This window comes from Otolemur garnettii, unplaced genomic scaffold (genome assembly GCF_000181295.1).
Source record: "Otolemur garnettii isolate 467f Iridium unplaced genomic scaffold, OtoGar3 scaffold00098, whole genome shotgun sequence".
NCBI classification, from domain to species: domain Eukaryota; kingdom Metazoa; phylum Chordata; class Mammalia; order Primates; family Galagidae; genus Otolemur; species Otolemur garnettii.
This window is the reverse complement of record NW_003852493.1, coordinates 6,870,337-6,883,295: the sequence shown is the minus strand read 5'-3', so window position 1 is coordinate 6,883,295 and position 12,959 is coordinate 6,870,337. Positions and strand designations below refer to the sequence as shown.

Genomic DNA, 12,959 nt, shown 5'->3' with positions numbered 1-12,959 from the left:
AAAAACATTGGTCTAGAGTATAATTATAATATAAAAAATATAACAGGAGGCCCATTGAATGTTTTATAGAAAATATCTGAGGGAGGCAGAAAGATTTAGAGAAAGCAAAAACTAGAGTTCATTGAGTAGCCAAATAAAGGGCATTACAGATAAGAACTATTCTACTATCAGACTTCTAAGACGTTAATATAATATTTATGTGATCTTCTATTGTGCTTCGATTATAAGAAGCATACTGCATGCATTCAAGACGTGTGTTAGGGCAGGTGCAGTGGCTCCCGCCTGTAATCTTAGCACTCAGGAGGCTAGGATTGAGTGGACTGCTTGAGCTCATGAGTTTGAGACCAGCCTGAGCAAAAGTGAGACCCAGTCTCTACTAAAAAACAGAAAAAAAACTGAGGCAAGAGGATCACTTGAGCCCGAGTTGGAGACCGCCATGAACCATGACGCCACAACACTGTACCCAAGCAACAGCTTGAGACCATGTCTCAATAAAAAAACAAACAAACAAAAAACCCCCCACATGTATTAGTTCACAGTAACACCACTGGACATATGTGGAAAGCAGAAGACAGAAGGCTGAAAAAAGTAGGAATGGGCTAGATCAGAATTTTAGCCATCCTCTGTCCAGAGAATATTTTATAAATTGAATATGACATTTTTCAGCTTAGCACAAACTTGGCCTCACATCCATTCTTTATCAATATTCCCCAGAAACCCAAACAATAAACTGGAGCTAGCCTAAGAAATAAAATTCATCAGAAGTAAACCATTTTACATATCATTATTAGGGCTCTATGGGACCTTAATTTATAGGCCAATGGTTCTAAGATCTTTGGAATCAGAAACCAAAATAAAGAAGTTTTAATTAAAAATTTAAAAACCTGTCATGTTTGACTATAGAACATCTAACATAGCAAATACCACATAATCTGTCCCCATTTTTTAAAATGGTTATTTACTACCCTCTTAAAACTTGAAGGACATAATTCACAATATGGCTTTTAAATTGAATAAATTTAGAACACTTAAGGAAGGACTATGTCAGACAAACTACTATATAGAAGACCCTTAGAAGTGTGAAAGATGAAATGGATGGAATGGACAGAAAGTAGCAAAAGCAACTAGGAAACCATTGAAATAGCAAGAAGTAAGTTCCTGCAACAAAAGTAATAAGAACAGAGAAAAATTGTAAGATAAAAATTCTTTAGATTTAGAGATAACATAAGAAATCAAAAAATAGGCTCAGCTCCCATAGCACAACAGTTATAGCACTAGCCACAAACACTGAGGGTGGCAGGTTAGAACACAGCCTGGGCCAGCTAAACAATGACAATTGCAACAAAAAATAGCCAGGCATTGTGGCATTTTTTTCTGTCTCCAAAAAAAAAAAGAAAAGAAAGAAAGAAAGAAAAGAAAAAAGAAAAAGAAAGAAGAAATCAAGAAATAGTCTAAAACCACTTCAGTTTCCTGGCACTGGCTACTTAGATAAGTGACTGTGCCATTCGTTTACAAGTATTTACTATAGAGGAACAGACTTAGTCAGTAAAGCAGCAGTTCTCAATGAAAATACTTCGAGGCATTAGGAAGGTTGAGAACCACTGCAATAAAACAATAAATGCCATTTTAGATACTTAAAATTTGAAGTGCTCAAGGACTACAGACATACTCACCTTTCAGTAAACAATTTTCATGATCCACAACTCAAAAGTTACCCTGTGCAATCTGTATACCACCCTAGAGATGAAAAATGTTAATACCAGCATACAAAAGGGAAAATCCTGACTAGTTTTGCTGGTGGCATAAACTCAAAGATTAAACTATTTCTCGGTTTCTACAATCCATTTTTGTCCATTGTTAAAGTATCTTCACTTTGAAACAGTTTCTTTGCCCTCTGAAAGTACTGGATTCATTTAGCAATATATTATCTCTTCTATCTGGAACTGTTGAGGCCAAATGAAATCAGAGAGTAAGTTTGTCTTCAGAGCACACAATCTTGTGCATAATGGATGTTTAAGCAAGTAATTTGGGAGTTATAATGACTGATAAATCCTGCTATTGAAAAATTTGCAGATCAGCAAATACCGTAATATAATTGTTTGTAATATCCTGCTAAACTGAAATTTTAAAAAAAAGTTTCCAAATCAAAATGATCTCAGCCTTAAGCAACAACTTGCAACTGTGAGCTCTTCACTGTTTTAATATTCATGTGGAATACCCATTTCCACACTACTCTGGAAGAAACTTAGAATCTTGTTTCTATTCAAAATGAATAGAATGAATGAATATGAAGAATATTCATTCTATTCATGAAGAATAGAATGAATGATTATGAAGAATATTCATTCTATTCATGAAGAATAGAATGAATATTCTTGGCTGTGGCTCAAGCGGCTAAGGTGCCAGGCATACACACCTGAGCTGGCAGGTTCGAATCCAGAGTGGGCCCATCAAACAACAATGTCAGCTGCAACCAAAAAACAGCTGGGCGTTGTGGTGAGCGCCTGTGGCCCCAACTACTTGAGAGGCAGAGGCAGAAGAATCACTTGCATACAGGAGTTAGAGGTTGCTGTGAGCTGTGATGCCACAGCACTCTATCCAGGGCAATAGCTTGAGGCTCTGTCTCAAAAAACAACAACAAAAAAAGTGGTCTTTAGGGCTGCACCTGTGGCTCAGTGGGTAGGGCACTGGCCCCATATACCAAGGGTGGCAGGTTCGAACCTGGCTCCAGCTGGCTAAAAACAGCAGTGACAACTGCAACAAAAATAGCCAGGCATTGTGGCGGGTGCCTGTAGTCCCAGCTATTTGGGAGGCTGAGGCAAGAGAATCGCCTAAGTCCAAGAGTTGGAGGTTGCTATGAGCTGTGATGCCACCGCACTCTACTGAGGGTGATAAAGTGGGACTCTGTCTCAAAAAAAAAAAAAAAAAAAAGAGTGGTCTTCTTAATTTTCATAAAAAAGACATTGGCTGATCTTAAGAATATGTGGATCCATCCCATGTCCAACTTTATGAGAAATCTAGGCAAAAAAATTCACTAATATAAAATGGAAGGACTCAAAACATTTAAACCATGAGACACTCTACCAAAAAAGTAAAAATATTTGGATCACTGTTGTTCTTTACCAAACTACTTTAACTATGCTGTAATTTGGTATCATATCCTTTGTCTACACTGCTTTACTAGAAGACAGTTTCACTAAACTAAGTTATGTACTTATAGTAGGAATACTAACTGAAGATACTATCATTATTTCACTGTCTATGTTCAGAGCAAACTGCCAAGCTTTGCTTCCTCTGAGAAACTATGTATCTTTCTTTTCCTTATGAATAATACACATTAAAGAGTTGGTTGTATTTCTCTGTGATCTAGCTGATATCCAAAGTAAGAGTCCAAGTTTAACTTTAAAATGCTGCAGGGTTTATGTAATACCTATCAATATTACAACCTCTTTCAATATTCTACCTGTATTTATCCTGACCACATTTTAAATTATTTTCATTTTCTTACTTAATTGTATATACAGACATCTATTTACTAATTTCCTTGGATGCTAACCTTGTACAAGGTAGATTAAAAGAATTAATGACCACTGGTCCTTAATTCTCGAGAAAAAAACGTATTATACAAAATATGCAATGGTATCTATCTTTACAGCAGTCAAGCTATAAACTAAAAAAGGGCATAATTTTAAAAAGTACCTACAATCTCATAAATACCTTCTTTTTTATTTCATAGTAAAATTTAAAGTAACATTAAACTCTCAACAGAGCAAAACAATAAAAGTGCAGAATTAGTGACTGCTTAAATAGGTCACACATACACGCACAAAAAAACACCCCACAAAAGTGACCAAAATTACAAATTTTCAGAACATACATCAAGTTTTTACTTTCTCTCTCTCTCTCTCTTTTTTTTTTTTCTGAGACAGAGTTTCACTTCATCACCCTGGGCAGAGTACTGTGGTGTCATCACAGTTCACAGCAACCTCAAATTCTTGAGCTCAAGCGATCCTCTTGCCTCAGCCCCCCAAGTAGCTGGGCCTACAGGCATACACCACTACATCCAGCTAATTTTTCTATTTTTAATAGAGACAGAGTCCCATTCTTGCTGAGGCTGGTCTCTAATTCCTGAAATCTACCCCCTAGGCCTCTTAGAGTGCTAGGATTTATAGGTATGAGCCACTGCCTCCGGCCTCTAAGTTTTTACTTTCAACAAAATAAACTACAGGAATTAAATTTTCTTTTCAAAGAATATAAATTCTGCTTACTGTTACCAAAGAGAAAAGATGATCATAGTTTTCAACCATTCAAATTATAATAAAAACTTAAAGATGGAATAACAGAAATACCAGCACCATTAGTAACAATAGGTGAAGCAAAGCTTTCACATGGCCAATAACCAAAAGATATTTAGGAAATCAACAGTTTGGAACTTAGAACATACATTTTCCCAAAGAAAAAATACTATCCATACGTCTTAGATCTGTAAGCTCAAGTCTGTTACATATTAATCATATAACTGGGAGAAATCACATTTCCAGATTTCAGATCCTTACCTATGAAATGACACAAAGGTCTTATTTAACTGAAATTAAAAGTGAAAAAGTTCTATAAAACAGCGAGGACCATATGAAGTGTCCATAGTAGTATTATTAAATCCCCAACACAACTGAAATTGATCTATCATACCTTAGCCCTGATCCTCTTTCCTGAAACTTCAGCTTCATTCACCAAGTTCTTGAGATAACAAAGTGAGCTTGATGTCACAGTATTCTAAGAAAGCTTTAGCAATTTTGTAAAAAAATGCTCCCTAAGGCATTTATAAGTGTTTCTTTCATTAAATACATATTTTGTTAAGTAATCTTAAGGCTGCTAAATAAAACTTAATGTTGGATATGTATGTACTCTTAATATTTGGATAACATGGCCCGGAGTGGTAACTCATGGAGGCCAAGGTGAGTGGATTGCCTGAACTTACAGGTTTGAGATCAGCCTGAGCAAGATCTCTTTGCCTCTAAAAATAGCTGGGTGGTATGGTGGGGCACCTGTAGTCCCAGCTACTCAGGAGGCTGAGGCAAGAGAATCAGTTGAGTCCAGAGTTTGAGGTTGCTGTGAGCTATGATGCCATAGCACTCTTCCAAGGGCGACAAAGTGAGATTCTGTCTCCATGTATTCAGAACAATTTAAAGCCAGGAAATAATGTTAATAATAGTACATATAACAATCATAACTGATAACATGTGAACCCCTACTATGCTCTAGGCAGTGTTCCAAATGTTTTACATGTGTTGCTTCAATTAATCTTAACAACTATATGAAGAAAAACACTATTACTATCACCATTTTACTGAAGAGAAAACAGAATTTAAATACTTTCATTCAGGAACACAGGACTTTCAATTTCTAGATCAAAACTAAAAAAGCAAAGCAGGCTAAGAATGGATGACTTATGATTGGCACTTTTCCCATAATCCATCAAACAAAAGACTACAACCAATTTAAACAATTTAAAAGAATTTTTTTTTAAATCCAAATATATAAGACTGATCATTTTCAATCTTATTAAGAATTAATAAAAAAGTTTAAAAATTCTATTTGGTTTGATTTTTGGACGTTTACAAGCAATTTTTCGTTTTTAGTTTAGTATTTCAATACATTAAAATTTTGGAACAGAATTCAACACAAATATGTTACTACCACAACCATCTAGATAGAATCATTTCACAGTAATCAAAATGTCATTTAAGTGGTTTTTAAAACACTTCCATTTGGTTAATGAAAATTTAGACTTAAAAAAAATTTTAACAGACAAGGTTTCACAATGCTGCCTAGATGGAGCAACAGCTATTCATAGGCACCATCAGAGAACATTGCGACTTCAATCTTCTGGCCTCAACCAACCTAAAAATATAGACTTTCTGAATAATCTACAACATTAAGAACAAGGTGGAAGGGGTCGGTGCCCAGAGCTCAGTGGTTAGGGCACCAGCCAAACAACAATGACAACTACAAAAAAAAAAAAAAAAATAGCCAGGAGTTAAGGCGGATGCCTCAAGTCCCAGCTATAAGGGAGGCTGAGGCAAGAGAATCGCTTAAGCCCAGGAATTTGAGATTGCTGTGAGCTGTGATGCCACAGCACTGAGACTCTTGTCTCAAAAAAACAAAAAACAAGCTGGAAGGAACAGTTTGAAAAAAGTGGTAACTTAAAATGAATGTCAATAAATTTTCTAAATATATTCAAGACCACAGCACCTAAAATATAATTATGTTAACAATAAAAACAAATGCTGCAGTAACTAACATTTATATAGTGTTATCATGAGCCACATTAACTATTATTCAATATATAGTATTAATTCACTTAACTATGACAACTGGATTAGAAACGTCATGTGGAAGCTAAGATAAAAAAAAGTTAATCACTAGTAGCAGTGACACAGGACTCTAATCTAGGCAGTACGGTCTGGTTACAAGGTTTGTTCCTCACTAACAAGCTGTATTAAAAACAATCAGACAAAGATCAGTACAAAGATCAGGTATTTAAAATGTATTTAAATAGCAAAGATTGGCTTGGCGCCTGTGGCTCAAGCGGCTAAGGCGCCAGCCACATACACCTAAGGTGGCGGGTTCGAATCCCCAGCCCGGGCCCGCCAAACAACAATGATGGCTGCAACCAAAAAATGGCCAGGCGTTGTGGCGGGCACCTGTGGTCCCAGCTACTTGGGAGGCTGAGGCAGGAGACTCGCTTGAGCCCAGGAGTTAGAGGTTGCTGTGAGTGTGATGCCATGGCACTCTACCCAGGGGGATAGCTTGAGGCTCCGTCTCAAAAATAAATAAATAAATAAATAAATAGCAAAGATCAGTAAATTTTATAAAGAAAATATAGGGAAAAGGAACAATTTTGTATCCTTTATATGTCACCACATTGCTACCGAATGCAAAATAAATGATTCTGGGGCAGCGCCTGTGGCTCAAAAGAATAGGGCGCTGGTCCCATATGCCAGAGGTGTCGGGTTCAAACCCAGCCCTGGCCAAAAAACGTTCTGTTCCTCCAGCAAGTGTATACATGCCTAGCAACAGACTAAAAAGTAAAATATCAATCTACATTTAAGGGAGAAGTAAAATTCATATACAGTTAAGAAGTGCATAGTGGGCAAGGCATTGTGGCTTACACCTGTAATCCTAGCATTCTGGAGGGCCAAGTTGGGAGGATCCCTTGTGCTTAAGAGAATATAGGGATCCTTCCTGGAGTCCAGGAGTTAAGGGAGACTCCATCTCTACTAAAAATAGGGAAAAAACCCAACATTTTAGCTAGGTGTAATGGCATGCACCTTTAGTCCTAGCTACTTGTTTGACTAAGGCAGGAGGATTGCTTGAGCCCAGGAGTTTGAGGTCACTGTGAGCTAGGCTGAGGCGCTGGCACTCTTGCCTGGGATATAGAACAAGACTTTGTCTCTAGAAAAGATTATTATTGTTGTTATTTAAAAAGAGAAATTGTATATACAGGCATTTAAAAATTTTTTTTAACTTCAGTCTTACTCTGAATATTTTATAAAATGCTTATTACTATGTACATTTTTAAATGAGGTTTTTTCATACATTCTATCATAGGATATATAAATACATAGACACCAACAGTTAAACAGAAACTTTCACTAAATTCTTTTAGATTCACTTACCTCAAAATCAGACTTTTTCAAATTATTTGAACAGTGGCTGTTCATCAAAAGGTGCAATGAACTTAAAAGATAAGCTGCATTAAACCTACAAATCAATGCCTTCTGAGATCTGCACTGTCTTATACCACCATTATTGTGCTACAACACTGACAAGCCATTTTAAAAGCAAAAGAGCTGTTGGTCCTAAGGAAAACTAGCTACTTTGAGGAGATGGATAAATCAGTAGTCTCATTACTAATTATAATAAAATACAAACATTCACATAAAAGATTACTGGCATTTTCATGAAAGTACAGCTTGTTAATTCAATAATCACTCAACATTAAAAGCAATACTTAGAATCATAGCCTCATTAAAAAAAAAAAAAGAAAAACACTTAACAGTTATTCTACCAGTATTTTGTGTACACAGAGAAAAATCAGACAAATTGAGTGTGCTATTAGAACAGTGGCTCTGAACCTTCCTAATTTCACGAACCTTTAATACAGTCCAAAGGGGTCACAACCCAGAGGTTGAGAACCACTGCGTTAGAAAGTATGCAGTTTTTATTTCTTTGACAAAGTCATCCACATCAACCAGTTTAGTTATTAAATTTATACTTATTCTGATACTTATATTTCTAAGTACAAATTTTCCAAGTCTTTGGAAAGTATGATTTTATATAAAGCTACCATTATCTATAATTCTGGAGTCCAAGTTTAGAAGACACTAATAATTTATTTTGCTATAGATACATTAATGTTTTTGATTGCAGGACACCTCAGATTCAGTTGTTTTTTTTTTTATTAAGCGTGCCTGAGCCAGGTTCAAACCCGCCACCCCTAGTGCACAGGGCTGATGCTCTAATAAGTGAGCAACAGGTGCCCAGCCAATCTATTACCTTTTTTTATTTTTGCAGTTTTTGTCTGGGACTGAGTTTGAACCCACCACCTCCGGTCTATGGGGCCAGCACCCTACTCCTTTGAGCCACAGACAACGCCCAATCTATTACCTTTTTAAAATTAAAAAAAAAAAAAAGTGGTCCTGAGGATTTTGTACATATATTCCAAATTAAGATGTTACCTGATATTCAGAGTCCAGTCTGAATGAAGGTTCTCTTGAGTGATAGTTATCATTTAAACTACTTCCTCTGCTTCCAGACATCATTCTAGCACTTAAGGAGCTGGAGGGTTGAACAGAAATTCTTCTTGGAATTCTCGAAGGTTTAGACTCCATTCTTAAGGTTTTCTGTAAAATGCAAATTTTCATTAATTGCCTTTGGGAAAACATACAGGCTTTTACTACTTAATCCTCATTAATCATCACCTTAAATCAAGAATTAGACATGCAAATTAACTATATCCCACTGTGAACTGTGAGACCATCATCACTACCTCTCTTCTACAAGGCAGAGATCAGAGGTCCATCAATGGTTTCCTAACTACCCATAAAATGAAGCAAGCAACCATGGGAAAATGGAATAAGGAATTTTGAGGTCTGTTCCTTCCCAAACATGGGTACTTTTCCTTACTCAGTTTTGGCTGTATATAAAATCCTGTATGAATTTACCTTTGATTTTCTTGGTCTTTTTCTCTATCATTAGTGTTTTCAATGCTTATAGCTATTGTGCTGTCTGAATACCTAAATATACTATCACAGGCTTTTATATGTGCCTGGAAAGTCCATACATTTCCCATCATTGGTTTAAACACAGCAGGTTTCTTCTCTGTGTTTCCACTTTGTACATAAGACATCATACTACTCTGTAATTTGTTTACTTTTTTTTTTGGAAACAGAGCCTCAAGCCGTCACCCTGGGTAGAGTGCTGTGATATCACAGCTCACAGCAACCTCCAACTCCTGGGCTCAAGCAATTCTCCTGCCTCCACCTCCCAAGTAGCTGGGTCTATAGGCGCCCACCACAACACCCAGCTATTTTTTGGTTGCAGCCGTCATTGTTGTTTGGCAGGCCCATGGCTGGATTCGAACTCCCCAGCTCAGATGTATGTGCCTGGTGCCTTAGCCACCTGAGACACAGGCACTGAGCCTTGTTTACCTTTCAATTTCCCCTTTGCAACAGTGAATTTCCAGGTCAAGATCATTTAAGGTATTTTAAAATTATTGCCCAGAATATAACAGGTATTCAGTAAGTGCAAATTAAAATGTTATGAAAAAATGAAGGTTTTTTGGGCGGGGGGGTGGGCTAGGGTAGGGTCTGAACCCATCACTTCTGGCATATGGGGCCAGCGCCCTACTCCTTTGAGTAGGGTGACCAGATGTCCCGCGTCCCGTGGCGTTTTAAAAAAGTCCCGATTTTTGGAAAGAATGCATGAACAGGCGGGAGAACAAGAAGGGAATATATGTTTTTGGCTGCCATGTGGCAGTTTCATCAGAATATGAGTTTTATATTATTTTTGTTAATTTTATAATGTTAAACTGTAATAATAACAAATAACTGCTGAGAAGTGATTATCGAGAACTGCTTATCAAAGTTTGCATTATCGTCAGGCCTGCCCCATCCCGCAGCCATGCTGTCCCGCCGTACTAATGTTAAAATCTGGTCACCCTACCTTTGAGCCATAGGCACCACCCAAAAATGAAGTTTTCTTTCTTTCATTTACCATTCTTAAATATAACAAAAATAGTATGAAAAGCTGATATTTATGTAGCATTATATAATCAGGCCTGGGGCTAAATGTTTTCTGATTTATTCAATCTCCAAACCAACCCTGTGAAGCTGGTACCCCCATATTATCCCCACTTTATAGATAAGAAAACTGGCACCTAGAATAAGTAATTTGCACATGATCACCCAGCTATGAAGTATCAGAATGTTTTCAAAGAATGCTTACTGTACTGTTGGAAAGTGATGTATGTTAAGTAAAAATAGCTATAAAAACTATATAAAGTATGATTTTAATTATGTAATATAGAAAAAAGGAGAAGAAACTTCTAATAAAATAGTGCCTTCCACTTTAGAGTATAATTTCTAAGTTTTCTTCACTAAACCTTCCTCAACCCATGACAAAAGTAACCCTTAAACTATGCCTAATTTTTAACTATTTGCCTAACATTTGTGAGATTCATCCATGTTGCTGCAGGCAGTTGTTAAGTTCTTTGACAAAGTCATCTGCATCAAAAAAAAAAAAAAAGCCAAAGTCATCTACATCAACCAGTTTAGTTATTGAATTTATACTTATTCTGATAAGTATAAATTTACTCTAATTTGTTTACATAGCATTCTATTTCCCATTCTATAGTGAATGTACATTGGATTGTTTCCAGTTTGAAGCTATTACAAATAGTACTGTTTATAAGGGCATTACTTTCATAAAAGACTGAAAATTTTTCTGGGGCAAGGATTTAGAAGGTGGCCTCTAACTGTATCTCACATATAAATTGAATCACACAGTATTTGTCATTTTGTGATTAGCTTATTTCACTTAGCCTAATGTTCTCATTTTCACCTTTGTTGTAGCATATGTCAGAATCTTCTTCCTTTTTAAGGAGGAATAATACTGCATTGTATGTAAAGTTATCTGTTTCCTAAGGACAGGGATATGTTGAGAAATGTGTCATTAGGCTAATTTTGTCACTGTGCAAACATGTCCTGGATATTGTTCTTAGGCTACCAACACATAGGCATGTTACTCTACTGAATACTGGAGGCAACTGTAACACAATGGTAAATATCTGTGTATCTGAATACATCCACACATAGAATAGGCATAGTAAAAATATAGTATTATAGGGCAGCGCCTGTGGCTCAGTGAGTAGGGTGCTGGCCCCATATACCGAGTGTGGCGCGTTCAAACCCAGCCCTGGACAAACAGCAACAAAAAATAGCCGGGTGTTGTGTGGGTGCCTGTAGTCCCAGCTACTTGGGAGGCTGAGGCAAGAGACAAAGTGAGGCTCTGCCTCTAAAAATATATATATATATACACACACACACACATATAAATACCGTATATATAGTATTATAATCTTATGGGACTGCCATCGGGAGTGTGGTTCATCACTGACTAGAAACACTGTTAATGTGGTATACATGACTATACCTAATAGGTATAGTTTCAATTTTATTTTCTATTCTTTTTCTTTTCTTCTCTTTTGAGAAACATTTCACTCCATCACCCTGGGTAGAGTGCCACAGAATCATGGTTCACAGCAACCACAAACTCTTGGACTCAAGAGATTCTCTTGCCTCAGTATCCCAAATAGCTGGGACTACAGACCTGTGCCACCACGTTGGCTAGTTTTTCTACTGTTACCAGAGATGGACTCTTGCCCTTGCTCAGGCTGGCCTTGAACTCCTGAGCTCAATCAAGCAATCCACCCAGTTCAGCCTCCCAGAGTGTTAGGATTACAGGCATGAGCCACCGCACCCGGCCTAAAGTTTCAATTTTGTAAGATGAAGTGAGGTATGGAAACGGATGGTAGTAATGGTTGAAAAGAATTATGAATGCATTTAATAACACTTAACTGTACACTTAAACATAGTTAAGATGATAAACTTTATCTCATGTGTATTTTACTATGATAAAAATTTGAAGGGGGGAGAAAGGGATGATGCATGTGTTTAAAAAATGAATTGTACAACTATAACCTGTATTTGGAGCAGCAGAACTTCAGATTCTTCCCAAGCTCCATTCCCCCAAAGACAAGATATTTATACTATGGAGAATAAAGACCTTATAGGCATTTCTTCCCACACCTCCCTGTCCCATGTACTACAGGTTTTAGTTGTGCAATTCATTTTTCTAACACATGCATCATCCCTTTCTCCCCCCTTCAAATTTTTATTGTAGTAAAATACATATGAGATAAAATTTATCATCTTAACTATTTTTTTTTTTTTTTGAGACTGAGCCTCAAGCTATCCCCCTGGGTAGAGTGCCATGGCATCACGCTCACAACTACCTCCAACTCCTGGGCTCAAGCGAGTCTCCTGCCTCAGCCTCCCAAGTAGCTGGGACTACAGGCGCCCGCCACAACGCCTGGCCATTTTTTGGTTTGCAGCCATCATTGTTGTTTGGTGGCCGGGCTGGGGATTCGAACCCGCCACCTTAGGTGTATGCGGCTGGCGCCTTAGCCACTTGAGCCATAGGCGCCGAGCTATCTTAACTATTTTTAAGTGTACAGTTAAGTGTTAAATTCAAAATGTGACACTCTTTTAAAAATAAGACACAGAAATAAATTCAACATACGGACTGAGATCAAGTTGAGGAAACCTCCCAGAGAGCAGAACAAAAAGAAGAAAATGTAACACATAAATCAGAGAATTGTCAAGATGATTATCGTT

General features: G+C 37.1%; 1 protein-coding gene across 4 annotated transcripts in view; it reads right to left on the bottom strand.

The window, feature by feature from the left end:
* Nucleotides 1–12,959, bottom strand: part of MARCH7 (membrane associated ring-CH-type finger 7) — a 54,980-nt gene that overhangs the window by 21,645 nt on the left and 20,376 nt on the right. For all 4 annotated transcript variants that reach the window (XM_012808986.2, XM_023516808.1, XM_023516806.1 and 1 more), the window contains exon 2: nt 8,742–8,906. In XM_012808986.2, coding sequence (XP_012664440.1) covers nt 8,742–8,894 — 153 coding nt within the window. In that variant the 5' untranslated portion in view covers nt 8,895–8,906. The remainder of the gene's footprint in view (nt 1–8,741; nt 8,907–12,959) is intronic.